General features: G+C 48.2%; 1 protein-coding gene across 5 annotated transcripts in view; it reads right to left on the reverse strand.

The window, feature by feature from the left end:
- The window catches only part of CUX2 (cut like homeobox 2), a 274,665-nt gene that overhangs the window by 232,096 nt on the left and 16,105 nt on the right, over positions 1–26,464 (reverse strand). For 4 of the 5 annotated variants that reach the window (XM_072953559.1, XM_072953554.1, XM_072953555.1 and 1 more), the window contains exon 1: positions 19,080–19,289. The exons of the other annotated variant lie outside the window; for it this stretch is intronic. In XM_072953559.1, the coding sequence (XP_072809660.1) occupies positions 19,080–19,142 (63 nt within the window). In that variant the 5' untranslated portion in view covers positions 19,143–19,289. Of the gene's footprint in view, positions 1–19,079; positions 19,290–26,464 lie in introns of those variants that run through there. 5 annotated transcript variants of the gene reach the window in all.

A 26,464-nucleotide genomic window follows, 5' to 3' on the forward strand; every position in this document is an offset into this window, starting at 1 on the left:
AAAGACTGAGAGGATCCAGGAAAGAGGTTGGAAATAATATGCCCCATTTTGTAGATGGGCATAACTGAGGCAAAAATGGACTCTCACCGAAATCAAAAAGGTCCAGGAATCAGCCACTGGTCCTACTCCCCTCACTGGGAGGGCCCAGCTAGTTCTGCCTAGCAGCGCCTCATCAGGGAGCCCCGGCCTTATCAGGATATTTAGGGGGCAAGATCCTCTCTCATTCACAACCCACCATACTCAATGAGGTCCTCAACATTTTTTCAGAGACCAGGCCTAATTCCAGAAATCGGAAAGTAACCCTCCTGCCCCAGAAGGCCTGCAGAGGGGCCTCCTCAGCTGGCCAGCCGGGCGGGTGCCATTACCTACACAGAAGCAGCAAAAACATCCCTCGGGACCCACCCTCTTAGCTGTCCTCCCGCTACCTTCTCTTGTACCTGCCATTTGAGAATTGCTCTGTCTCTGTCAGCCTCGCTCTCTGTTCCTCTGCTGTGTCCTCCCTTCCTCCCCAGCCAGGGAAGTAGGGGTAAAAAAAGTCTCCCAAGATCTCCAATTTAAAATAAAGTCAGATCCTTTTCTCTCCCCTTCCTCACTACCTAATAACCACACTTGTGTGAAGCTGATGCTCTACATAACGAAAAGAGAGGCCTCCTTGGAGAGGGTACAATCAGACAATTTTTAAGATCATGGAGCATTAGACCATTCCCAACTGGGTTTACTAATCAAACAGCCAAATCCTTCATAACCAGCCAATCCCTACAGGGCAATTAAATCTTTCCCCTTTAAAACACTTGCCACACTGTCTGGGGACAGAAAGAAAAATTTGCAAAATTCATTTGATAAATTAGCCAGGGAAAAGAAAGGAGTGAATCAAGCTTTGTTCTTTTCATTTTTTTTAATTATGGAATTCACAATGCCTGAATAATGTTTAATAAGAACTATGAAAATTCCTAACAGTATTACAACACAACACAAAAGAATTAACCTGGTTACCGTGAAAAATTGCATATTTAATTAAGAACAGAGAGTTCAAAACTATCCAGAGATTTCAAAAGTGCTGTTGCCTGAGGGGCCAAATTACATGCTTCCAGGGCTGCTAACGGAGTTAGCGCGTTCAGTCATTACCCAGGCGTTCCCATTAAGTGACTCTGGGCAGATGACATCAAATTCATTTCAAAAGCACCAGGAACTGAAGCATTCACTTGGGTAGTTTAAGGGAAAGCAACTACCCTGCTGGTACAAATCAGACCCCTTGTTGATAAAGGCAATAATTAAAGAATAATGTTAATTAGCTGCTTTTATTTGAAGAAAAGTACGGTAGTTGGAGTGTTTCCAGGCTGCTGAGGTGGGAGTCGCTCTTTCTGGAAGAAGGGGAGGCTGCTGGGGGAATGGGGAGCCTGGGAGCCCACAGGAAGAGAGAAAGATGGCAGAAGCTGGGGCAGGGAACAAGGCAGAGCCAGGTAAGGAGGCTGTTAGCCCGGCCTGCCTGAGGCCTGGGTCCCATGCTGGAATCGACCTGGTCACCCCAAGGTCTTCGAGGGGAAATCGAGGAAAGATGGCACTGCCAGTATCTTGGGCACTGTCATCATCAGGCCTACTTCCATCATGGCAGACTCTGGCCAACCCAGATCTCCCTGTTCAGCCACTTCCTGTCACACCCACTTCCCTCATACAACCTTCTGTCTCTCTTCATGGTCTCACACTCAGCCCTGAATCACCACCACCTCCCTTACTATACATAGCAGACCGTTTTCCCAAAGATGGCCATCCCAGTATCTCTGATGCTTTTCCTGCACTGTGACCCTGACACTCCTCCCATCCACTGGTGGGCTGTATAGCCCCTCCCTGTGAACCTGAAAGGTCCTTTGTAACTGCCTTGACCCTCAGAGAAGACAAATGATGGCAGTGACTTTTGAGGCTAGATCATGAAAACGCCTTCTCTTCACCTCACTCTCTTCAGGACTCATGTTTGGAACCCAGCCACCAGGCTGTGAGGAAGCCCAAAGTAGTCCACACAGAGAGACCACATGGAAAGGGCACATGTTGGTGTTCTGGGTGGTAGCTGAGGTCCCAGCTGACAGCCAATATCAACCACTAAGATGTATGACTGTCGAGTTACCCCTCAAACTCTTGAATCTTCCCAGCTGAAGCCCCATACATCACAGAGCGGAAACTCTGTCCTAATTCCTGACTCACAGTACTTCTTTTTTCACAGGACAGTTGTATTACCCAGTAAGTTTCGGGGTGGTTTGTCTCCAACAATAAATGACTGATACATTAACACAGACAAACATAGGCACACATTCAAATTGTCCTCATCCTCAACATTCCCCTTTCCTCACAGACCCCTCCAGGAGGCCCAGCATGAGAAACAGATCAATGGATCTGACCACCAATGACAAGAACTTCTCCCAAAGAAAGCCATAATGAGCCTCGACTTAATGCCTCTTTAGTCAGCTCTCAACAGCAAGCGAGTTCCCCAAGCACCTGCTATGTGCATGTGGGGGCAGGAAGGACTCAGCAAACCACAGGGTCTAGTGCAGAGGGAAGAGAACACAGGAAGCCCCAGGGTATGGAAGACAAACCGAGACATCCATGCAGCCGACTGGTCTGCCCAGGACCCATGGCTGGTGCATGGCAGAGCCAGGCTCTGATCCACCTGACTCCAGTGAAGTGCTTTGATTCTCATTAGCAAGATGTTTAATTAGGGCAGCTCATCGATACATCCCAGAGAAACAAATTACGCTCTGGCCCGAGCCCATTCACCTGCTGGCAGCCAGGCCAGCCCCAACCCACTAAAGGGGCCATTCCGGGCAGGATGCAAGGGAGCCTGCATTGATGGGGCGGCTGGGGCAGCTCTGAGGCCTTGGGGGCTGGGAGCTAGGGAGCTGCCTTCCCTGGAGCGCCCCACCTAGACAGCCAAGTGGGAAACAGGTGCTGGGCCCGGGTTTCTCTCCTCCCCATTCTGGGGAGGCAGAAGGCCTCAGAAGGCCTCACCCACCAGGAGATGCCAACATGCTCTGCTCTGCTCAGAGAGTAATTTTTTTCTGGAGATGAAATTCATAAAGTAGGCCACGGGCCATGGGACCAACCCCCTTGCTTGCAGAGGCTGAGGAGAATGCCCTCTGAGGGACAGTGCTGGTCCAGAGAGGTTCCCAGGCTGCTGGCCCGAGGGGCCCAGGGTCCAGCCACCCCAGGATGTGAAGGGCAGATAATAGGCCTGGCTCCTCCCTGAGTCCCTGCATGATCACCAACTCCGACCTTGGCTCCTGGGACCCTGACCTCCCAGCTGCTTGTCAGAGCTCCTTCCCAGGAATCCTAGCCATGCCTCTATTCTTGCCAGCTGGCAACAGCCACTGCAAGCAAAACACCATCACATAAGACCTTTACAAGGCAAACCTGCACATGCAGTAGTCCCTTCCCAACTATACAGTGTCTGCTTTGGGTATTCACAGAAAAAACAAGAGGCAGGATAACACAGGAGGAGCTCTGGAATCAGACTGCCTGACTCTGCTGAGGGACCGTGAGCAAGCCACTTGAACTCTTTGTGCCTCACTTTCCTCCTCTGCAAGATGGGAATATTAATAGTGTCTACATCATAGAGCTGTTATGGGAATTATATTATTTAAATAATGGTATTTAGGAAGCACTCAGAGTTGTGCCTGGCACAGAGCCACCCTTAATAAGAGTTTGTTAAATTTAAAACAAAACAAAACTTCGGAGCTACTCTCATCCCTGAATGGTCAGGTAAATTCTGTCCATTTTCTGGAATGGCTACACTGAGGCCAGAGAAGGCAGAATCACCTCCACACCAGCCACTAAGTCGGCACAGCTGTCCCCAGAGTGAGGGCTGTGCAAGGAACATCAATAGGTCAACTGGGCTCAGTGGGGACTGCACAAAGAGAGAAACTCACTCTCCATTCCCACTCTCAGTACACATCTCAGATGACTGCTGCCCTGTCTGAAATGCAGGCACAGAGATGCCAGTTCTGCTGAGGACAAGCCAGGAACTTGAGTTTTTAAGATGCGACCTCTGAGCAGGACACCAGACATTAGCACTCACCAAGTGAATGCATCATCTGATGGGGGAGACCAGCAAGGAGCCACCGAACCACTTGGTGCCCTGGAAAGCAGCCTAGGACAGGAATCCCAAGCAGGAGATAAAGGATGGCGCCCAACCCAGCATGGAGTCAGGAAAGGGGGGCTGGGACCAGCAAAGAACAAGGGGAACAGTGTTTCAGGCAGAGGGAACAGCAAATGCAAAAGGCTAGAAAGTATGAGGAGTATGGCAGTTTGGGGATAGGGAGAATAAAGGGGTTTGGAGGGTGAGACAAAGCTGAGGTTGGAGACTATGCAAGCTGATAGATTTGCAGAAGCCAAAAACTTCTGGGGCAAAATTCCATCTCTTCCAAGGGAATGGTGAATGTCTACAGGAAGCCTCTGAACTCCTCTGGGCACCTGTAGGTGAGCACGTGGCTCTTCCACGGCCGCAGAGAAGCCATTTCGAACACTCCCCCTCAAAGGAAGAGAGCTCCTTAGTTATTTGCCTCCACACCACAGCCTGAAATCACTCCCACTGCTGAGATGAGAGTGACAAAGGGCAAGCGTGACAGCCGCAGAGAGAATGTCTGGAGACACTTGGTGAAGCCAGGCTCCACACTGTGCCCTTCACAAGGATCACCTCCCTCCATCCACACTGCAACCCTCTGAGGTGACTATTACTGCTGTCTGTTTCACAGATGGGGAAACTGAGGCATGAAAAGGGCCAGTCCCGGGGTGGTGAGAGGGGAGCCACTCCGTCCGGCAGGAACCCCACTGCCCCTGCACCGAGCTACCAACCTGGGTTCTCCCCTCTAAGGGATCAGGTCGGGGCTGGGGAAACATGGCGAGGCGCAGAGGCCAATTCTGAGAAGTGACTGCCAGCTGGCCCTGCATTACCCCGAGTTACCTCCACTGCAGCGAGATCAATACTTGGGGGGCTGTGCTTAGCTTTAGGGAAATCATTAAATGCTACACCAAACTAGTCAAAAAGTAACTGCATGGCAAGGAGACACTGAAAGGACCTGCTGCTTGGGAGCGTGAGCACACAAATGTACATAAATACACACTAAGGTATGGACAAAGACACACACTGACACACGCATGCACGCACAGTCACCCACATGTGGATGCAGACACACAGGTGCATGTTCAAAGACACTCAGGACACAAAGACACATGCTAATATACACACACAAGGAAAGACACATAAACGTGCAAAGACCCACAAACATACTCAAAGATACACACACACAAAGACACAGTTGTGCACACATAAATACAATTGCACGACATTCACACCCATCCCAGTTTGTTCACTTAACTGATTCTTCTTGAGGGCCTACTATGTGCTCAGCCCTCAGCTGCTAGATTCAAGGAACAAGCTGCTTTGTGCTCGCGTGGAGCTTAGAGTTCAGAGAAGGAGGCCAGGAGTTAATAATCAGAGCTACGTGTGACATCTACTGTGGTAAGTGCAGTAGAGATGGGACCCACAATCTCAGTGGAAAAGCTGCCCCAAGGAAGTGACACTGAACAAGCTCCCAGGATCAGGGGGGATGTGAGAGAATAGTGTCCCAAGCAGAGGGGAGCAGGTAATGCACAGGGCGGGGTGAGATGCAGAAGAAAATGAAGAAAGATGTGTAAGTCTGGAACAAAGTGGGCATGGGGAATGTGGCTCAAGATCCAGGTCAAGAATGTAGGATGTACTAGAATTAAGCTAGTATAATTCTGAAGTTGATTCTGATAAGTTAAGATGTATATGGTAAACCCTAGAATAACCACTAAAACACCCTCAAAAACACAGTTAAAAAATCATTAATGAAATTAAAGGGCTACATTAGAAAATGTTCACGTAATGCAAAGGCAGGCAGAAAAGGAGAAACCAAGGAGCAAAAAAGACATGAGACACAGAAAACAAAGCAAGATGGTAGATGAAAACCCAACTATATCAATAATAATATTAGATGTGAGTGGATTAAACAATCCTATCAAAAGTCAGATTTTCAGACTAGATACGAAAGCAAGATCCAACTATGTGCTATCTACAGGAGACATGCTTTAAATTCAAAGACACAAATGCACTGAAAATAAAAGGATAGAAAAAGATGTATCAGGTAAACAGAAACCACAAGAAAGAAAGCAGGAGTGGCTATACCGGTATCAGACAAAACAGACTTTAAAACAAACAAAAATGTTACTAGAGATAAAGAGGGATATTTTATAACAATAAAAGGGTCAATCCACCAGGAAGATGCAACAATTAAATACACTGTGTGGGTGCTCACAGACTGGAGGAAACTAAACGGTGAGCAAAGTCCTATTTATTGTGCACTCCAACCCACATTCCTGATAACCCCCCATGGAGACATCCAACCCCTCTTCTACCCAACAGCATCCTCATACATGAAAGCCAGGACATGGCCGGACAGAGCACCCTCATGCCTGTGCTCTGATAGCCACACCATTTGGGTCATCTCATCTTTTCATGGTCCTTACCATTAAGCAACATTTGGTAACATGCTGGAAACCAGACCCACAGGGCCACTGTGCAAAGAGCCCTTCTCAGAACATTAGTCAAGCGCTGCCCCCCACCACCTTGTACAAGCTTTATTTCTGAGGAGGGGGACACAACAGCCCTTGCCCACTGTGTACCTGCCGCAAGAGGCCTCCAAAGCACCCCTAGCCACTTGCACAGGGGAAGCAGCCACCCCCTCCCTAAGGAGGCCACCCACTCTGAGCCTCAGTTTCCTCATCTGCAGAATGAGGTAACACTAGTACCTACTGCAAAAGGCTGTTGTCAGGAAGAAATAAGAGAACAGGGTACTGACCAGCCAGGGTGTAGACTCCCTAGGGCCACACTGTGGGGAGGACAGAAAAGTGAGGAGACATCTGAGTCCCAGGAGCCATTCTAGAAACAGCTGTGGCCCAAGTCTTTGCTTCCAGAAACCAGAGCGATTAGTTCTACCATGAAAGGAAAGCGCTTACGGAGACAAATATGAAATGTAAAGTGTGGGGACTATAGCTGTGGAAAGGGGGTGCTGAACTTAGCTGTTTTAAAAAAAATCTAAAAAACTTTTTTAATAAAGCCTACGAGTCTATCCCCTTCCTTCTTTATCAACGACACGATTTATTGACTGAGGAGGCCATATTGACTAAATAAATCTTGATAATGACCAAGGCAGCAATCAATACCTGCTTATTATCAGCCCAGGCCGAGATTTTCATTTTGCGGAACACCGGCCCAACGGCAGGGCATGCCACGCAGCTCTGGACTCCGGCAGGTGGGCCAGGGATGGATGGCCAGGTGGCGCTCATTTTCCAGGACAGGAGACAGGAATCTTTCTTATGTTATTAATAACCTCCCACCTGCCACTCCACCCCATGCCACTCAGGCTTGTGGGTCTGGATTCATTTCCATGAGTTGAGAATAATGAGGCATTTCAAGAGGTTTAAAAATAAATAAATAAAGGGGAAAATACAAGCATAGTGACTATGGTGGGGGAATCCTGGGAGGAGGGCAGGGAGTAGGGGGACCGGCTCCAGAAGAGGCAGGCAACTCTGGCCCCTAGTGGGTCAAGAGCAGGGACGTGAATGGCCAACACACCTGAGTTCTGGGTTTGAGTTCAGGCTCTGCTGCTTACTGACAATGTGGCCTTGGACTTAACCTTCTGTTCCTTGGTTTGCTCAGCTGTAAAATGGGATTGTAGTAGTTTTCCCATCAGCGCTGTTGTGAAAATTAAACGAAATAGTATTTGTCAAGGTCTCTGAACACTGTCTAGCATGCAATAAAGGTTCGATAGCTACTTGTTAAAGAACTGCCAGGCCATTCTGTGCCGCGAGCTTCCTTCTGACACTCCAAAGCCTGCAAACGCCAGCCCTGGCCTTGCTAAGGCCAGCCAAGTGGCATTTGGCAGAGGCCTGATCTCCAATCTAGTGCTTCTCTGCAAGGACCTGGCCTACCTGGCCACTGGCTGGTGAGGCCCAGGACATGAGTAACAAAAAACAATGGGAATGACAATAATATTAAAAGTAGTAATAGCAGCTCTTGTTTCCTGGGAATGACCACGTTCCAGGCCCTGTGCTAAGGGCTTTCCACACTTCACCTCATCCAACCCCCACAATGTCCCTATGAGGTAGAGGCTGTATTTAATCCCTATTTTACAGATGAAGGAAAATGAGACTTAGAAAAGTCTAGTGATCACCCAAGGCCTCTCAGTTAAAAAGCAGCAAGGCCAGGGTCCAAAGCAAGGTCTGACTACTCCAAGCCCATGCTCAGATCATTTTAGGAAATGCTCCCAGAGTAACTGAAATGTCCTCAAATCATAATCATAATCGTTGCTGTTGTTGTTGATCATAAAGATAACGATTAATAACAGTCAGCATTCTGGAAAGGCTTACAGCATGCCCGGCACTAGGCTGAGTGTCTGCATTAGTTTGTTGCTCTTTATTTCTCACACCTTTGAAGAAAAGTACTTCTATCTCCAACCAACTATAAGAGAGAAACGTTACGAAGGCAGGGGCTTGGTCTGCTTTGTGCACTGCTGGACCCCCAACACCTCGCACTGCACCCGACACATAGCACGTGCTGAATAATGTTCATTGGTGAGTGTATGAATAACCTGTCTAGACAACCCAGGGAAACTCCATTTTAGACAAAATAACTGAGGCCCAGATAGGGTCCCTCAGCCACAGAAGGAAAGGGGAGACGTCAATCCTGGCCTCCTGCCTGATTATAAACTAAGAGTCCTAGGGGACGCTGAGCAGGAAATTCCCTCAACTCGAGGGTCCCTGTCCAGAGACCATGGTCCCTCTTTGATCCCGGCTGGGCTGATCAGGTGGGCCCAGGAACCAGGCTTTGGCAGAAGAATGTCATCTGGGTCCAAAAACATTAACTGGCTGTCTTGTGTCTCCCCACAACAGCCGTTTCACAGGCTGCAGGGACCTGCTTTGAGCTGTCTGTGACTGAGGCCACCAAACCACAACTAATGGTCCACAGCCTGCCAGCAATTAATTAATGGATTTATTAATTAGGATAGGAGCTGTCTCCCAGGCTGGAATTGGGGTCACCAGTTTCTAAAGCAAGAATCACGGAGCTAAAGATAAACCCTTGTTCACTGCGGGTCTGAGGCCTGTGCTCAATTCCCAGTCACAGAGTGAGCAACTTTCAAGAGCCAGTGATGGGTGAAGCAGCTGGGGGTCTGGGAGGAGCTGGGTCCCTCAGGACTGTCCCCCAAGATGGAGTCAAGGCAGCTGCCCCCACATCATCCGTCCTGTGGTATTCATCCACTTGATCCCTCAAATATTTATTGAGAACTTACCATGCCCTGCCATCCCCAGAAAGGAAGGCAGATGGTAAACAAATGAACAAATAAATAAGCATCATCCCATCAGGTAAAGCAGACAGGGGTAAGGAGATGGGAGGAGGCTATTTGGAAAGAGAGCTTAGGGAGGACCCCCCGTGAAGAGGGGATGTTTAAGGAGAGGACTGAAGGGACTGAGACAGAACTATGAAGATGTCTGAGAAAGCATTTCATAGACAGTGGGAACAGCAAGTGCAAAGGCCCCAAGGCTGGAGTGTGTTTGGTGTGTTCAAGGAACAGTGAGGCCAGAGCGCTTGAATAAAGAGGGGAGGAGTGGGAGGAAATAAGAGCAAGAGATAACAGAGAGATGACAAAGAGGAGGGGGTACCTAATCATGCAGTGGGCCAAGTAAGAACAGGCAACCAGGAAGAGGCAATGCTGGGAGTGACAGCTCCTCAGGTGCCCAACAGGACATAGCAGGCACCTCAACTAAGCACTTCCTTTGCATGGGGTGCCTCAGATAGATGTCTAAACCTCATTTCATCTTTCCTGTAGAAGAGTGTGGTCCCCTGAGAAGCAATCACAAAGACAACACTACAAGACTAAGAGATTTATCAGGATCAAAGCCTGTGCCTGAGGGAGTGAGCCAGAGTGAAGGAGAGAAGGAAGGAAAGAAGAAAGGAAGGAAGGGAGGAAGAAAAAAAAGAGAGAGGGAGGCAAGGAGGACGGAAGGAAGAAGGAAGGTTGGTTGAAAGCATCCTATACTGCAGAGGAGTCTGGAGCCGGCAGAGGAGTCCTGTGTGTTTCAGGAACATGTCTGCTTTTACTCCCTGCTACACTCAGTCCCTGGCTGGGGCAGTTGTGGGTGATCTCCAAGAGCAGTATCTCACTGCCAATCACACCCTCTGTAATCAGCAATCTGCAAGGTGCATTCTCATGGCCACCACTGGGAGGTACCATTATTATATCCATCTTACAGCTGAGAAAACCAAGACTCAGAAAGGGGGAATAACTTGCCCAAGGACACACAGCTAGGAAGGAGCAGAACTGGGATTTGAATCCTGACTGCCCTGTGCATGGTCATGAGCTAAACAGGAGATGAGGGTAGGGGGAGGCATTTTGCAACAGAGCAAGAATTGGGCTGAATATCTTATTAAAAAATAAAAGTGATACTCAAGGCTCTTATAGTGTTCAATAGTTTGTAAGTACCCATTGAGAGAGATTCACACCAAGCCACATATGTGCTAAAAATCTTATTTTATGCTCCATCCTTACTCCCAATTGACATATGGCAAGAGTAAGGATGAAGGCAAGTCCAACAGCCCACTGAGAATCTGAGACCCAGCCTCACTGCCTTCCTTCTTTGCACATAGTTTTTCCACCCACCTCAAGGTCTCAGCACATGCTATTCCCTCTGCTAGGATGCTTTTCCCTAACCTTGTCCTTGACATCTCAGCTGAAGGGTCACTTCTTCCAGGAAGGCTCCCCAGAGGTTCAGACCCATGCAGTTCCTTTGCCACGTGTTGTCTCAGAATCAAATCCCAGTGCGTGATTACACACCCGTCTGTCCAATGAGACATGTATCCACCTCCCCACTCACTGTCTGCGGGCTCAGTGAAAGCAGACAATTTTTCTTCCTTGTTCACTGTGGTATCTCCAGTATATAATTATTACTTATAGTACTTATGCTATTTACTTACTATTACTTACATAATTATCAGTTATAATTATCCCTTGTACTATGAGTGGTGAATATACATTTCCCAGAGTGAAAGACAATAGCAATTATTATTACGAACATTATACAGCATGTTTATGTGCTAGGCACAGATCTCACACTTTATATGCATTAACTCACTAAATCCACAATCTGTAAGGAGGTGGATACTATTACCTGCATTTTACATTAGAGAAAACCGAGGCTCAGAGAAATTCAGTGACTTGCCCAAGGTCACACAGCCGGTAAGTGACAGAGCTGGGACAGAGGCCCTCTGGCTCCAGAGTCCTGACTAAATGTCTCTGGGAGTGAGAGACTGCAGGACTTCATTCTGTAGCCCACACTACCTCCCTCGGATACGTGGACCCACGGGCGCTCATAATGGACAGGCACCCCAAGTAGGCGCCCCCAGCAAAGTGGCCTCTGAGCGACCACCTCACACAGGGAAATCTGCCCTCGACCTGGCTGCCCTGGTGACCCCTGTGGTCTCCCCGTCTGCAGCACCCACACTCCGAACAGCTGGCTGGACAAGTCAATCGACCATAATGGTTCCTGGGGAGCCATTTACCCCGTCCAGTTTGAGGGACGGCGGCTCAGAGAGTCTTAAGCACTGCTCGGCTCCGGGTGTCTCGGGCAGACGACCAGCTCAGGCCAAAGAGGCCGAAGGATTGATTTTTTTTTTTCCCTCTCTTTCTTCCTTTTAATGACAAATGCGTATCCTGGAATTGCTGTTTCATTTCGCTGAACTGAAGGATGGCAGAGGCTGGGGCAGGGGGGTGGTGAGTGGATAGGGAAAGGGCTGGGAAGGAGGGGGCAGCCACGGGCCCACTTTAGGAGGGACTGAGCTACTGAGGAGAAGCAGACGGCAGGCTCTGTGCCCTCCTAATCATGTACCTTCATGAAGCTGGTCAAGCGCCTTGCGCTTTTCCTGGAAATGCAGCCTCTAGGCACTTGGAGAAAGGCAGCCAGTGGCCTTGGCGGCTACCTTCCCCGAGACCTGCCTCATGACCCTACAGCTGGACTGACCCACTGCAGACCCTCAACCGGGGCCTCTGCTCCACTGTTTCCTCTGCTTGGCACACCCCTGCCAGTCTCCACTCCCGGCCCAGTGTGGCCAGAGCTCTCCATTTGTATGGGACACTGGACATCTGGATTTCCTAGGTAACATCTCCTGTGTTTTACACGCTGACAATTTACACAGAAGTGTTTTTAAATATTGCACTAATCTAGACAGACACATCTGCGGGCCAGACATAGCTCCCAGTCTGCAAACTCTGTGGTCAGAGCTCCCAAATTACAAGACATCACATAAAATATTAGTAATATATTAATACAGTAAGCCCCCAGTTAAGTAAAAGAGAAAAGTGCATAGAGATCTCTAAAACAAGCTTGCAAGACCAGCAAGTTCCAGGAGCCACTGTTTATTTCGTTTTCTCACCCACTCTCACTCTCTAAAAATACCAACTACAAGAAGCAAGGCACTTACAGAACAGGAACCATGTGCTCAGCACTGTGCTGAGCACTGTCACAAAGTGCTTTAACTTTAAGAACAACCTAAAAGGTGGAGACCACTATTAATCACACTTAGAGACAAGGAAATAAGGCTCAGAGAGGTTAAGTGACCCATCCAAAATCACACAGGTGACAGAGTGTGACAAAGTCAGGATTGCAAGCCAGACAGGGGCCCCTCACCGTGCTGGCTCCTCATACTTCCCTCTTGAGGGAAAGAGTACAGAACAAGTTTCTGGAACTAAGTTTGATCTGACTTAATCCTCCACTGAAAAGTGGAAAACTTCAACCATGCCACAGCCATCACATAGACCAGCAGACCAGGCTCAGCAAACCATTTGGTCCTAAGGCCAAATCCAACCCCCTACCTATTTTTGTAAATAAAGTTTTATTAAAATACAACCATTTCCATTCATTCTATTGTCTATGGCTATTTTCATGCCACACTGGCAGAGCGGAGTGCATGCAACAGAGACCGTGTAGCCCACAAAGCCTAAAGCATATTATCTGACTCTTAACAGAAAAAGTTTGCCAACCCTGATGGTTAGACCTAGATGGCTTCCTGCAGTGTCTAGAGATGCCACACCCTGAGAATGTTATGAGGTCAAAACCTTCAGGGAAACGCCGTCCTTAGAGATGTGGAAGCACATTTGCACATTAAAGGGGGAAAGGGTACTAGAAGCTTCTGCAGCCTTCTTTAGGCTGACTGGTCTTGGTATCTGGGCAGAGATCAAGTGAAAAGGGAAAGCCAGCCATGGGAAGATCTGGAGGAAAAGAGTCCCAGGCAGAGGGAACTGCAAGTGCAAAGTCCCTGAGGCAGGAATGTGCTTGATGTGTTAAGGGACAAAAAGATGGCCATTGTTACTGGAGCAGAGTGAGCAGGAGGAGAGAGGCTGGAGCCAGAGCCAGAGAGATAACACAGGGGCAGATCATATGGAGCCTTACAATCAGGAGAAAGGACATTGGATTTTAATCTAACTATTATGGGTATATACTCCATAACCTAAAAAACACTACAAACCCTTTTCGTGAAGGGCTCCTCAAGGCCTAGAAATTATGAACTCCATCTAAGACATAATTTCTTGTCTCAAAAATCTGCTTAAAAGGTCAATGGCTCCCAGTCAAGCTCCACAATGGGCCCCCAGGTCATTAGAAGACAATGTGTTTAACTGGCACACAAAGTATGTCAGCATCCTTCCCCTTTACAGCAGATCAGATGGGCAAAGCCAGCGCATGTGATGGATTAAGAAATGGGAGACTCGGACTGTTGGGTGGTATCCCCAGGAGTGCTAGAGGCTGCACCATCCAGCTGCTCTTCCCACCTTTCCCCTCTGCCCAGTGCCTCCAACTTCCCCGACACCTTTGATATACGCCACTGTCATAAATAAAGAGCACCCACTAGACAGAAAAATCAAACAGACGACTGAACCCTGAATTCCAAAGCCAGGAAAAAAGGCAGGCCACCACCTCAGTCCCCTTCCCACCCTCAACCTCTGCCAGGCTCAGTCTCTGAATTAGATAACTGGAAACTGCCAGAAATTCAGCCCTTTCAGAAAGTATCAAAGAAAACCAGTTTATGGACAGCCACATCCACCATCATCCAAGACCAAACTTAGCACCAGCTGAGGTGCTCTTGTTTGAAATCCCATCTGCTAGAAGAAAGGTTACCACAACAGAATGTCAAGTTCGAAGACAGAATTCTCTTTTTAACAGGAAAGGGGTGTTTTCTGGTTTTGGGTTTTTTTTTTTCAAAAGGAGAAGAAAGAAAGAAAAAGGAAGAGAAAGAAGAAAAAAGCACCACCACTATCAGAAAAGCTGTTCCCCCTGGCCAAAATAGCACCGTACTCATCTGAAATAACCCACTGAGACGTCTATTTGCTTCTTTAGGCTTGTCCATGGCTTCTCAATTTTCTGCAGTGAATTCAGGTATTAATAAAAGAAACTTCAAGACCACCAACAGCAAAAACGATCAGAGATGAGATGCTGTTCATTTTTCTTCCAACACTCAAAGAGAGAGCCCATCTTTGGGAAGCAGTTTCTATCGAGTTGAGAATCCAGAATTTTGGGAGGCCCAGAAGAGACTGCTGGGTTCTTTAAATAAATTCTCAACACCTGTTTCTTGCTTCTTCAAAAAAAGACCCATAGGGTGTGGCTTCCGATGAATTGTAGAGGCAGATGGAATCGGGTCACCCACTGGCTGGACTTGGAATGGTCCAGGGGGCTGGCCAATTGTTTGTCTTATTCACAGAGCTGCTGCTAGAAATCCCCCCATCCCCCCGCCCCCCACCTCTCCCTGTCCTCCCCCTCCAGCCTCCCACAGCCCCCATCTGATGCCAACCCGTCTCACGGGCCTGGGCCACTCCGAGCCTGGTCTGCCCCCGTTTCCCACCCCGGCAACGATTCTATTACGGCGAAGTTTCCAAAGTTAGGATTCCGCCAACAGAACTGATAGCTTATTTACTGCTGTCATCTAAAGAAAGAGGAATTTTGACACATTGTTAAATGATAGCACATTTAGATAAGTCAAGCTGTCAGAGGCTCTAATGGATGTCTAAACTCTCCGTGGCTGATATGTAAAATTTATGCACTTCAGAATATCACAAGGTTATAATATTTTAATCACATCCACACTCTTCTCTAAACTTTGAGCAGGAAAAAACATTCCATCAAGTCCCATCTTCCATGCGCCAAGAAACTGAGCCTTCCCAGAAGTTTCTCCAAACTCCTTGTAAGAGTCCAGCTTCTCTCACTCGGTCCGTCAGCCTTCCTCCCTAAATGCTCACACCCAGAGGAGAATTTGCCTTTTCCTTCAAAATTTGCACAATTTGGTCCCTCCAGCCAACTTCTCTCCTCCCAAGAATCACAGATGTGCATTTGGACTGGGTGCCCTCAATTCTTGTTAGCTTGATTAACCCTCTTTGAACACACACACACAAAAGATATCATGGGAGACTGGACCCAGAGCATCGTAAAAAAAGTGGCAAAGTAAAGCAGAAAAAGAAAATCATAAAGGTATGAATCCGGTTATGACGATTATACACAGAAAAGCCATAAAAAATACTGCATTAGTAATGTTCACCATAAAGCAATCTTATAACCAAATGAAATATGCCTAGCATTAACTTTGGGATAGAATTTTATTTCTCCTCGTTTCCTGGACTGCTAGCAGCAGAGAAAAAAAGCAGCAGCAGCAAAGAAAGAGGAAAGCAGCTTCAGGAGACCTGGAGCAGGGTACCACAAGTCACAGCACCTTCACCATCATCAGCCCACAAGTCATTAAGATCACTGACTGACTTCCATCCTAGGAAAACAGCTCTGCTATGTCTGGACACAGCACTAGAAGGAATAATAATCGAACTGCTTCCATATTTGAAAAATACATACTTCCGCAGGGCTATATGCAGGGCCAGTACAAGGTCACCTTCCTTGCCAGGATCATGGTGGCATCAGCAGCGTGGTCTGGCCTGGGGGTCTGGCCTGGAGACACAGGCTGCCTCGGCCACTTTAACGCTCAGTAACCAGGCTGTGTGAAACCACTGAACGTGAACAACCAAGAATTGAAGACACACATCTCCTCACACTCACAAGCAGCTAGGCAGTGTGAAGAGTGGGCCCAAAGCTCTTGCCCTGCACAGGGCCTGGGGTAGGGGCCCACCTTTCCTACACGGATCTTGGAACAAGCCAGCTAAAGTTTTCCTTTCTGACTATCTCCCCTATATGAGGAAAGCGGGAAGGGAAAGAAATGAAAATAACAGTGTGGCGTAGGAGTCATTAGCATTATGCACAAGAGATGATCCCAGGCAAAAGTGCTTAGGCTTATAATCCATTTCCACCAAAAATGCCATCAGTGAGAAAAGGGGGGGAGGGCACATGCCTGTTGGGCAGGAGATCAACTGAGCATTTCAGGATGAGAGTGCGGACCATGGCAGATGTGAGGACCTTAGTGTTTGCATGTGGCCACATTTACCTCTTCGCTCTCTAAAAGTGTGCAGCTTTTCAAACTCCCCCAGGGACCCCACCCCCACTTAATATCTATGTAAATGAGCTCACCCCCTTCCCCAGAGCCCTCGCCTTTTGTGCGAGACACGCCAGCCATTGTCTTAATGAACAACCCCCCTCCCTGCCCTATGTACACAGCCTGTGCAGGGAGAGGTCTTGGCCCCATTTCCCCATCACCCTAACAAGGCTCTCCACCACCCTCCACCTTCATCCTTTCCAGTTCAAATTTGCTTTTCCACTTCAGCATCTTCTAAAACCCTAACAAAGGGTTCCCAGATCAATGGGAGTCCAACTGGAATCAAGATTTGGGTGACCTCAACCGCTTCACAAAGGACCCCTGAGCCCACGAAGGAAGAGAGAGAGTGAGGTCCAACCGCACCTCCACCTCAGCTCAGAAGTCAGCCCCGTGGGAGCCGCACCCACACCTCAGCACCCAGCCCCAGCTCTCACTCCACCTCTCGGCTGCAGCCCGAGCTCCCTGGATTGAAAACGAGTTATCTAATGAAAACTGTGTTAACTGACATTCCGGCCAACCGGGAGCAAATATCAGTGCTGTAAATCTCGTCGCGGAATTTTTCCCCAGCCCAGAATAACAATAGGACCCTGCAAAGGGCTTTCGCCAGCCCTTCTGGTTCCTCTCCTCTTGTCTGCCACGTTCTTGTCATTCCTTATGTTACAGAACATCAATCATAAATAAAGACGCTGTCCCCCAGTCGTGCCCGGGTCTCATTTACAAACATTAGCAGGGAATACGATTACCATTGGCCTTCGTGCCAAGCCCAATGTGGCTGCCCAACTCTCTCTCCCCTATTCTCTCCCTCTCTTTCCCTCTCTCTCTCCCTCTCTCCTCCATCCCCCACTCTTCCAGAAAGGCCACTTTAGCATCAACCAGCAAGCACAGCTCACAGCCCTGCCTGCCTCAGCTGGCCACCAAACTGTAGCCCCAACTCGAGTGAGGACCTGGAATTGCAAGGCACTCGCAGTTATTAACTGCATGCCTGAGTGCCCCGATTTTCTCTCCAGCTCAATAGCTTTGAGGGAGGGGGCCTTCGGGGAGTTGGGGGTTAGGAAGGAGGGGGGCTGGGAAGCCGCCAGGAGAAGGGAGGTACTGGAACCACTTATCAGAAGAAACTTAACGAGATTTGCAGGCGGATTAAAAAAAAAAGTGGGTCCCCTTTTATCTCCAGACTGATGCTCTTGCTTCTTCCGAGACTGTCAAGGCCAAGGCAGGATGCTTTAATCGCCGGGTTATCAGCACCACTTCCCCGCCCCTGGTTCCCACCGCGGTTGCCAAGACTTCGAGACTCCTGGTTTTGGGGGACTTGTCAGGAGCACCCTGCAGTATCTAGGAAAGGACAGTGGCTAGAGCTGTGCCTCCAGCACGCATTCTCTGACATTCCACCCCACTCCCGGCCCCGCCTCCTATGGGGTCAGTAGAGAATACCCCCAAATCTGCAGGAGATACACAGACTCCCAGAGAAAAGTGGAATGCGGATAAAGTGCTGGAGTTTGGGAGGGAGTCGACCTAGGAAAGGAGAGGGAAAGAAGAAAGAAAAAAGAAGAGACTGGAGAGAGGATAAAAGAGAGATGCGGCGGGGAGGAAAAGCAGGAGGCAGAAGACAGCGAGGGAATCTCCCATTTAAAAGTTCCCAAGGGCCCGAGAGCCCGGAGTCACCTGCTCTGCGCCGCTCCCGACTCTCCACGGCCCCCGAGGCAGGAGCGCAAACTTGCGCGCGCCCCGGGCCCATCTCCACCGCCCGTTCCCGTCTAGACTTGGAAAGAGGTTGGAAAGGGAAATAAGGCAAGAAGCAAAGACGAACCCCGAGAACCCGGCCCGAGGAGAGGTCTGCCGTCGCAGGCGGCCAGTCTGGAGGTGGTAGCTGCGGCGGCTGGGGCGGCAGCACCGGCCCCCGGGTGGCGGCGTGTCCGGGCTGCGCAGCCAGGCGGGCGGCGACGGCGGAGGTGCCGGCGGGCGGCGGGGCGCAGAGCCGCCTCCTTGCCAACCCCGGATGCCTCCTCCTCTCTCCTCCTCCTCCTCCCTGCCCGCCAGCTCCCTCCCTCCCTCCCTCCCTCCCTCGCCCGAGCCCCAGCCGGGCGCGGACAGGCACGCGGCGCACTCCGCGGCCTCCCCGGGCGCCGCGAAGTTGGGAGGCGCGCAAAGTGCGGCGCAAGGGGGGCTGCCGGGGCCGGCAGCCCCCTGCCCGGGACCACAGCCCTTGTCTTCCCCGCGTCTGACTCGGCCGCTCGCCCGCCGGCTCGCTCCCCGGGCCGTGGGCTCACTAGCGCTTCTCCATGGTCGCGGTGGCTAATCAATGATTGAACCGAACAAAGAGCAGCGGCGAGATCAATTCCTAATACCTATCGATGGGCAGCGGGCAGCCGAGCCCCAGCGAACCCCAGCAGTCGCCGCCCGCCGCCCCGGGGCGCCCGCTCGCCCTCCTGGGGACCTCCCCAATGCGCTCAGGGCGCGCCCGAGGGCTCCCCAGGGCCGCGCGGCCGGCGCTGCCCGCACTAACCTGGAGTCGCCGTAGATCAAATCGCTTCCAATATTGAAACATCGATCCCACATTGGCGGCCATCTTGGGGGCTATTCGAGACGCACACACACAAGAGTTTGGCTTTTCTCAATGGCTGCACTCAATATCCGGGCTGGACTCCCCCCAGCCCCGGGGCCGCCGCCGGCCGCCCGGGCCCTGCGCGACGCCGCCCGGGGCCCCTCGGGCGCCCCCCGGCCTCCAGCCACCCGCTGCCCCTCGGCGCCGCCGTGCCGCCGCCGCCGCCGGGCCCGGGAGCCTTGCGCCCCCCCGACCCCCGGAGGGCGCGGGCGGAGCGCGCCGGGCGGGGAGCTCGGCGCCCGCCTGGGGGAGGCGGCCAGGGATGGGGTGGGAGGGGAGGGGCGGGGGGGAGACAGCCTCTCCGAGAGGCGCTGGCGCCGCCGCTGCCCTGCCTGCAGCCGGCTCCCGGGCCCGCGGAGCGCTCGCTGCATCTCCCCCCCAAGTCCGGGGTCGGTGTGCCGCGCGATTGCACTTGACTTTGGCTTTTTGCAAACTTATCAATACTGACGTAACGTGCTGATCAATGCAAAGGGAAGTTTAGGAGGGGGGGCTGCGGGAGGCCGGTGCGCGGGGCGCCTATCCCCGCCTTGCACCTGTCTACCCCCCACCCTCGGCATTGCATACTTTAAAAAAAAGTTAATAGTTTGCAATGCATTTTTTTTTCTTTTGCAATCGGGGCACACACAACACGTGCCTCGGGCTGCTGCCGCTTCTCGGTCAGCTAAGCTTCCGATCCGAGGGCAGTAGCCCGCAGCTAGGGCTGCGTAGACTCGCCGGCCAGCGGGCAGGTGAGAGCCAGCCAGCGGGCGGGTGGAAGCCGCCCGGGGGCGCCACTGAGTCGTGGGAAATAACGATTGCTGCGCACAGTTTACAGCCATTATATTGTTACTATTATTGGAGGGCGGCGTCTTGGCCATAGCTCATGGTTCTTTCCGGGGATCCTTTGCAATAGGAATTCCTGTTATTGTTATTATGTTCAGGAGTCTTTAGTCCAATTACATGGGCTACCCACAACTTTTGAATGGGAAGCCTTTTTTTTTTTTTTTTACTGTTATGATTATTGGAGAGGGTTGTCAACCAAACCTCTGGAGCGCTTCCCCCTCCCCCCCGCCCCAGTGGGTTGGCTTTTATTGTTATGATATGTTGAGGGGCCCTTGGCCTGGTGTTAGGGGGTGTGGATCATTAACAACTACAGAGGTTTCCGATATTGTTATCATTATTCCGGAGTCCTCAGCCTAGCTGGGGACCCCAGATCCTTTGCTGTATGGGCCTCTTTTATTATGACTGTCTTTGAGGACAGAGCCTTTAGCCTAGCTGGAGGGAAATTCTGGTCTTTTGCAATTCCTCAGATGCTGGACAGTTAGGAGTGACTAGATTTCTTTTACATTTTTTCCCCTCTCTTTTTGCCTCTGTGCAAGCCAGAGGTCCCCTGTCCCCTCCCAACGTCCCCTCCATCACCAACACTTCTCCAGGCCCAGAGGAGGGTCACTCTCCCTCTCTGGCAAGTCCCCCTGCCAAATCCCACCCCATCCCCCTCCCCAACCCTCAAAAGGGGGGCATTTTCCCCCTTTTACCCTGTGCAAAATATTTGCTTTTATACATAACAAATGGAAATTATATTCTTTTTATGATCCAGCTTGGACTTCTGACATCATTCTTGGTCTGGGACAATAGATCAATACAGAAGGTTATAAAAAAAGATAAAGTTTAGAAGAGTTGTAAAGAAGAGAGAATTGTGATGGATATTTTTGATGATTTTCCAATATTTGTGTCTCGGAACACGTGCCTCAAGGCAATTAAAGTTTTTAATGTAATGTAAATAATTGTTTCATAAATGCTTCAGAAGAAGGTGTGATCTTTCTGAGCAATCACTTGAGCTGTTTAAAAAATGTAATGTGATTTAAACAAGGATACAGTATTTCTGTTACCAACCCCATACATTTTCCATGAGGCCTGGGTAAATATATTAATGCACAAGTTGAAAGACTCATAAGACTAAAAGTACAGTGTTCACCAAGACGTAATGAATTAGGCCTAGTTAGCAATTCTGAGTGGCCTGTTTCCTTGCCAGATTAAATTGCACGTGATGTGTGGTTTATCTCAGCTCTCGGTAACTTCACGTTTAAATTACAGCTCTCATTCTGCAAAATGAATTTAAGGAAACTTCATAACTATCACACGGCAATTTTTTTTAATGGCTACATTTTCTCCTGAGCATCTGTAAAGCTTGCAGCTTCCTTGTCTTTGAGTCTGTTTTTTAAAGACCTGTAATAGAAAATCTGGAGTGTGAAACCCTTCAAAGCAATTTTTAACAAACCAAGGCTTTGATGAAAGATTATTTTAAATTTACGTCTGACTTTGCAGTCATAGAACAAACTGACATCATGTAGCTCCTGATATGATGTACCAAGAAGGACACAACATCACTTCTGTGGTATTCCTGACAAAAGTGCATAATCTGAATCTAATTGTGAAGAAATATCAGACAAACCCAAACGGAGGGGTAATTCTACAAAATAAACAGCCTGTTCTCTTTTAAAATGTCAATGTCATATGAAACACACAGAAAGACTGAGGAGCTATTCCAGTTTAAAGAAAGCAAAAGAGATTTGACAAGTGATTAAAACGTATGATCGGGATTTTCTTTTACTATAAGGTGCATTAATTGGAACCAATGGCAAACTTAGAATAAATCAATAGATTATAGATAACGGTACTGTATCAATGTGAATGTCCTGGTTTTAATCTTTGTACTGTGGCTATATAATAAAATATCTTTGTTTTTAGAGAGAACACTGAAGTATTTAGGGGTAAAGGGAAAGCCATCATGTCTGCAACTAGCCTTCAAATAGTTCAGACAAAAATAATATGCATCTATTTATTTATCCATATCTACCTATTTAGAAAGAATGATACAGCAAATGTTGCAAAATATTAACATTTGAGGATTCTAGAGGAGTGTAGACAGAAATTCTTTGTACTCTCCTTGCAACATTTCTGGGAATCTGAAAATATGTCAAGAGAAAAAGTTAAAAGAAAAATAAATAAATTAAATTTATGTCTGACTTTGTCTCAGCTGTTAGGGACTATCGGGCTTCCAAATAAAAATTCTGCATGAAACTTATCTACTTTCCTGACTGACGTAGGCTCCACCTTTGACCGAGCAGGAAATTGCCACAGCAAACATGCTTACCGAGGAGCAGCGAGAAAATCCAATAATTCAGATTGTTTTAAGTCTGTGATATTTTTAAATGACTTAATGCAGTGAGTCTCTGAAGAATTCTGACAATTTTAATGGTAGAAACTTGCAGTCCCACTGAGGAACGGGTTGCTACATAAATACTGAATGAGCGTGTCTTTCTGTCTAGGCTGAAACATATTAGCTTTGCTTAGTGGCTTATTGCTTTATTCACAAAATAAATTTCAGCCGTCTCTCCCCGCCATATTCCAAGTGCATCATGAGCCTGTTATTAGATGTGGGGGCTTATATTCCAAAGGCAACTGTTACCAGCTCAGGCTCAGCAATAATGAATTAATAAGCAGTTAAGTGTTTACCCCCAAAACAGAGTTAGCTGGGGAAATGATATTATTATGGGTGGTGCTTAATGGAAGATGGGAAGCCAGGAAACTCAGACTTTTTCAGCAATCAGCCTTGGATTGGGGAACTAAAGTACTAAAATATTAAATATTTTGGTGAAAAACTGTTTTTCATGTTCTTAGCACATTCTCCCTGCCACAAACACACACATACACAAACATACAAAAACTTAAGCAGGTTCCTGGTTGATTCCTGATTCTCAAAGACCCGTATATCAAGATGAGTATTTAAAGATTACCATGGAAAAAAAGACACCCTCTCCTCACCCCAGAGAAGGCAGAGGGTGGCCTCGGGCAGCCTATCCTAAAAGCAGAAGCAGAGAGCCAGATCCTTTGGGAAATTCATAAACTGTGCAAGAATCCCAGGGAAGATAATGGCATGTCCTTAGCCAGGAACATAATGATATGCGAAATCCCCAGCATCAAAGCTGAAACAAAAGAAAATGTCCTTTGGTGGCGGCTCTGCACTGCCCACCGCAGCTGCCAGATAGGGAGAAAGACAAGCAGAGACTCAAATTCACTTGGAAGAATTCAACAGTCCTAGGAATGGAATAAGGGACACAGGAGTGTCTTGCCGACACCTGCAGGGGTGTGTTCCTGGAGGCTGGCCCACGGTTAGGTATCAGATCCAGAGGCTGAAGTGACTGGCTACAAGAACCAAGCCAGCAGTTCCTATATGCGAAACACTGACACAACGCTGTCAACCACTACCATTATTAAGCACCTACTGGCTGTTGGACAATTTATAAATAAATCATTAGTGTAACATAGTGGTTAGGAGTGGGACTCTGGAGCCAGACTGTCTAGATGTGAGTTCCAGTTGGCCATTTACAAGCTCTGTGACCTTGAGCAAGTTAGTTTAGCTCTCTGTGCCTCATTTTCCTCATGTGTACAATGGTGCTAATATCACAGAAAGTGATGAGGATGAGGATTAATGAGTTAATCTATGTAAAGCATTAGGTAAATGTGCTGTATCTAGTAGGTGGTATTATTGGTCTCAGAGTGAACAGGACAGAGACCTGCATTCCCATACTGCAGATAGATAGACTGAGGCCCTGAGAGAAGTGGCTGGCTCACAATCACATAGTTGTGAAGGTGGCAGAACCAGCACTGATACCTGGGTTCACTCACATCAAGACTGGGGCTTTTTGCACTTGAGCCTGCTCCGCCTTTCATGAGGAGGAAGAATGAGTGGAAAAGCAGATGTCCAGAAAGCAAGGGCTGCAGCCTTAACCATATGCCAACTCTCAATTACCAGTTAAACTCGAGAGGAACAACACAAGAGGGACAGGCTCCCTTGGCCTGATTCCCCTCCCACGTCAGAGACTAATCAAACAAATGATAGTATATTCATAATGTACTGATAATTCTCCTTTTTGCTCCCCTTCACCATTCACTTTCCCCCTGTCCAATGTCCCAGAAATCTGCCCCTATGGACTACAACTCCCAGGCTTCCTTGCTCTCTGGCTTCCAGGTTGGTTTGGCCAATGAGAGGCCCTGGTAAGAAATAAAGCAGGAGCAGAGAAAGGTTGGGATATTTATTCCCTGGCTCCCTCCCTACTTGACTGCAGTTCTGGCCCTGGCTGTGTTCTTCTACAGCCACAGCCCGTCAAGCTGTACTTCTGCTCTCATTGGGCCCCAGTACCTTCTCCCTTCCCACTTCTCTTCAGATCTAAGGTGGAAACGGCTTCCCTCTCTTGCTAGTATCTGTGTGCCTCAATGTGCCCTGTCCACGCTTCGGTAAATAGTATCATTTAAAAAATTCCAGCTGATTTTTGTTGCTAGGACCTAACCAACACACCTACCAGAGAATATTATTCAACTATTAAGAAAGATGAGGGGTATGTATATGTGTTGAGGTGAAGACATGTCTAGGATATATGGTAAAGTGAACATAAGCAGATTATAAAACAGTATTAATAAATAATCCTATCTTTGCTTAAAATACGGTACTTAGTAAAAGTTAAGAAAAACTAGATATCAATTGGTTAACACACATTAGTTCTGGAAAATGGTTTTAGAGGCCTCTTATAATTTCCACATCATCATCTTAATTTCTTTTATGAGCACAAATGACTTTTATCATCAGGAATCTTTATTCAGTTAGGGTGGAGGGGATCTGTTTTACCCTGTGCTCCTGACTGATACACATTCCACAGAATACCATATCCATTTGAGATGTCTATGAAAGAAGATCTGCCTAAATAAAGAGATATTCCATGTTCATGGGCTGGAAGATGTAATATGGTAAAGATGTCACTTCTCTCCAAATTAATCCATAAGTATAAGACCATTCCAATCAAAATCTCAATAAGGTTTTTCACAGAATTTGACAAGCCTATCTTAAAATTCTTATAAAGATGCAAGGGCCAAGAATAGCTGGAGCAAGTTTGAAGAATAATAAGATGAGGGAACTTTTTCTATCATATATCAAGACTTATTATAAAGCTATAATAATAAAGACAGTGAGCAGAAGGACAAATAGACTCAGAGGACAAAATTAAAAGCCTAGACACAGATTCATACAAATATAGAATGGACTCACATAAATAGATGGTAGAACTGGCGTTACAAACTAGTGGGGAAAGAGACTTCATTTTTAATATGGTGCTGGACCAACTGGCTATCCATATGGGAAAAAAAACAGAATTAGATCCCTACCTCACATCATACACAAACATCAACTTCAGGTAGAGGTGCCTGCACTCTGTGGATTTAAAGAAAGAAACTCAACACGTTCCTTTTTTTCCAACAGTACAGAACATTTAAACTGAAAATTATATCCTTATTAAGCTGACTTTGCTATGCCAGGGCTGCCTTTTTTTTTTCCTTTAAGCCTTCCAATAGCTCTGGTCATGTAATAGCCCAGAGTCCCTTTCAGAGCTGGATCTAAGGCCAGAACCAGCACTGAATTTTTCTTTGAGTATCCCTGGAATGAGTATCCCACTTGGCACCTGGCAGCTTCCAGAAGATTTAGAAGCGTGAGCTAATTAGAGTTTCTGGGACTCTCCTCCACACTGGCACAGGCTTTTCTTCAGGCAAACAACTTCACTGAGCCCCTGAGAAGCTGGCCCCAGGGCAGAAACCTACCTTCCAATTCTGCACCCTCATTTTAGCAGCAGGGTGTGCAAACTAGACAGTGATCTAAGTCCCCCGAAACAACCACCATGGAATTGAGGGCACCCATTTGGCTCTCCATCTCTCCCATATCCCACACATCTGGCTCAAGTGGCCCCACTTGGCTTCATGTCCACTAGGACACCAATTCCTCCATCAGCTCCCAGAACTATCAACTCCGTAAGACAGCCACAGGTCTTCCCTGTGCCCAGAGAAGAACAACTGAGCCCTCCAGCACCCCTCACAGAAATAAACTCCACTGGACCCTAAAAGCTTCAATGAAGAGTATGGATTATTACTGCAGGTTTTCTTAAGGGGTGGGGAATGGAGAGCTTAATGCCTTAAAATTCTTTTTGCTTCTTTATTTTCTTTCTTTCCTTTCTTTCCCTGAAGTTTCCTTCATTAAAGCAACTGCTCCAATTTCTATTTTTAATTTCTCTCCTCTCAAAAGGCACATCCGTCTTCTCTCATCACTCACTCTCAGTTTCTGTCTTCCCCAGCTCTTTCTCCCTCTTCCTCCATTCCTGTCCCCTCTCCCACTCTAGTTTCTCCTCCTTCAAATCTGAGGTTCTCACATTTCATCTAGTCAGCAAAATACCACCCCGGAGCCAAACAAAAAAAGAAAGAATTCC

The sequence above is a fragment of the Vicugna pacos genome, chromosome 32, assembly GCF_048564905.1.
Source record: "Vicugna pacos chromosome 32, VicPac4, whole genome shotgun sequence".
In the NCBI taxonomy this organism is placed as follows: domain Eukaryota; kingdom Metazoa; phylum Chordata; class Mammalia; order Artiodactyla; family Camelidae; genus Vicugna; species Vicugna pacos.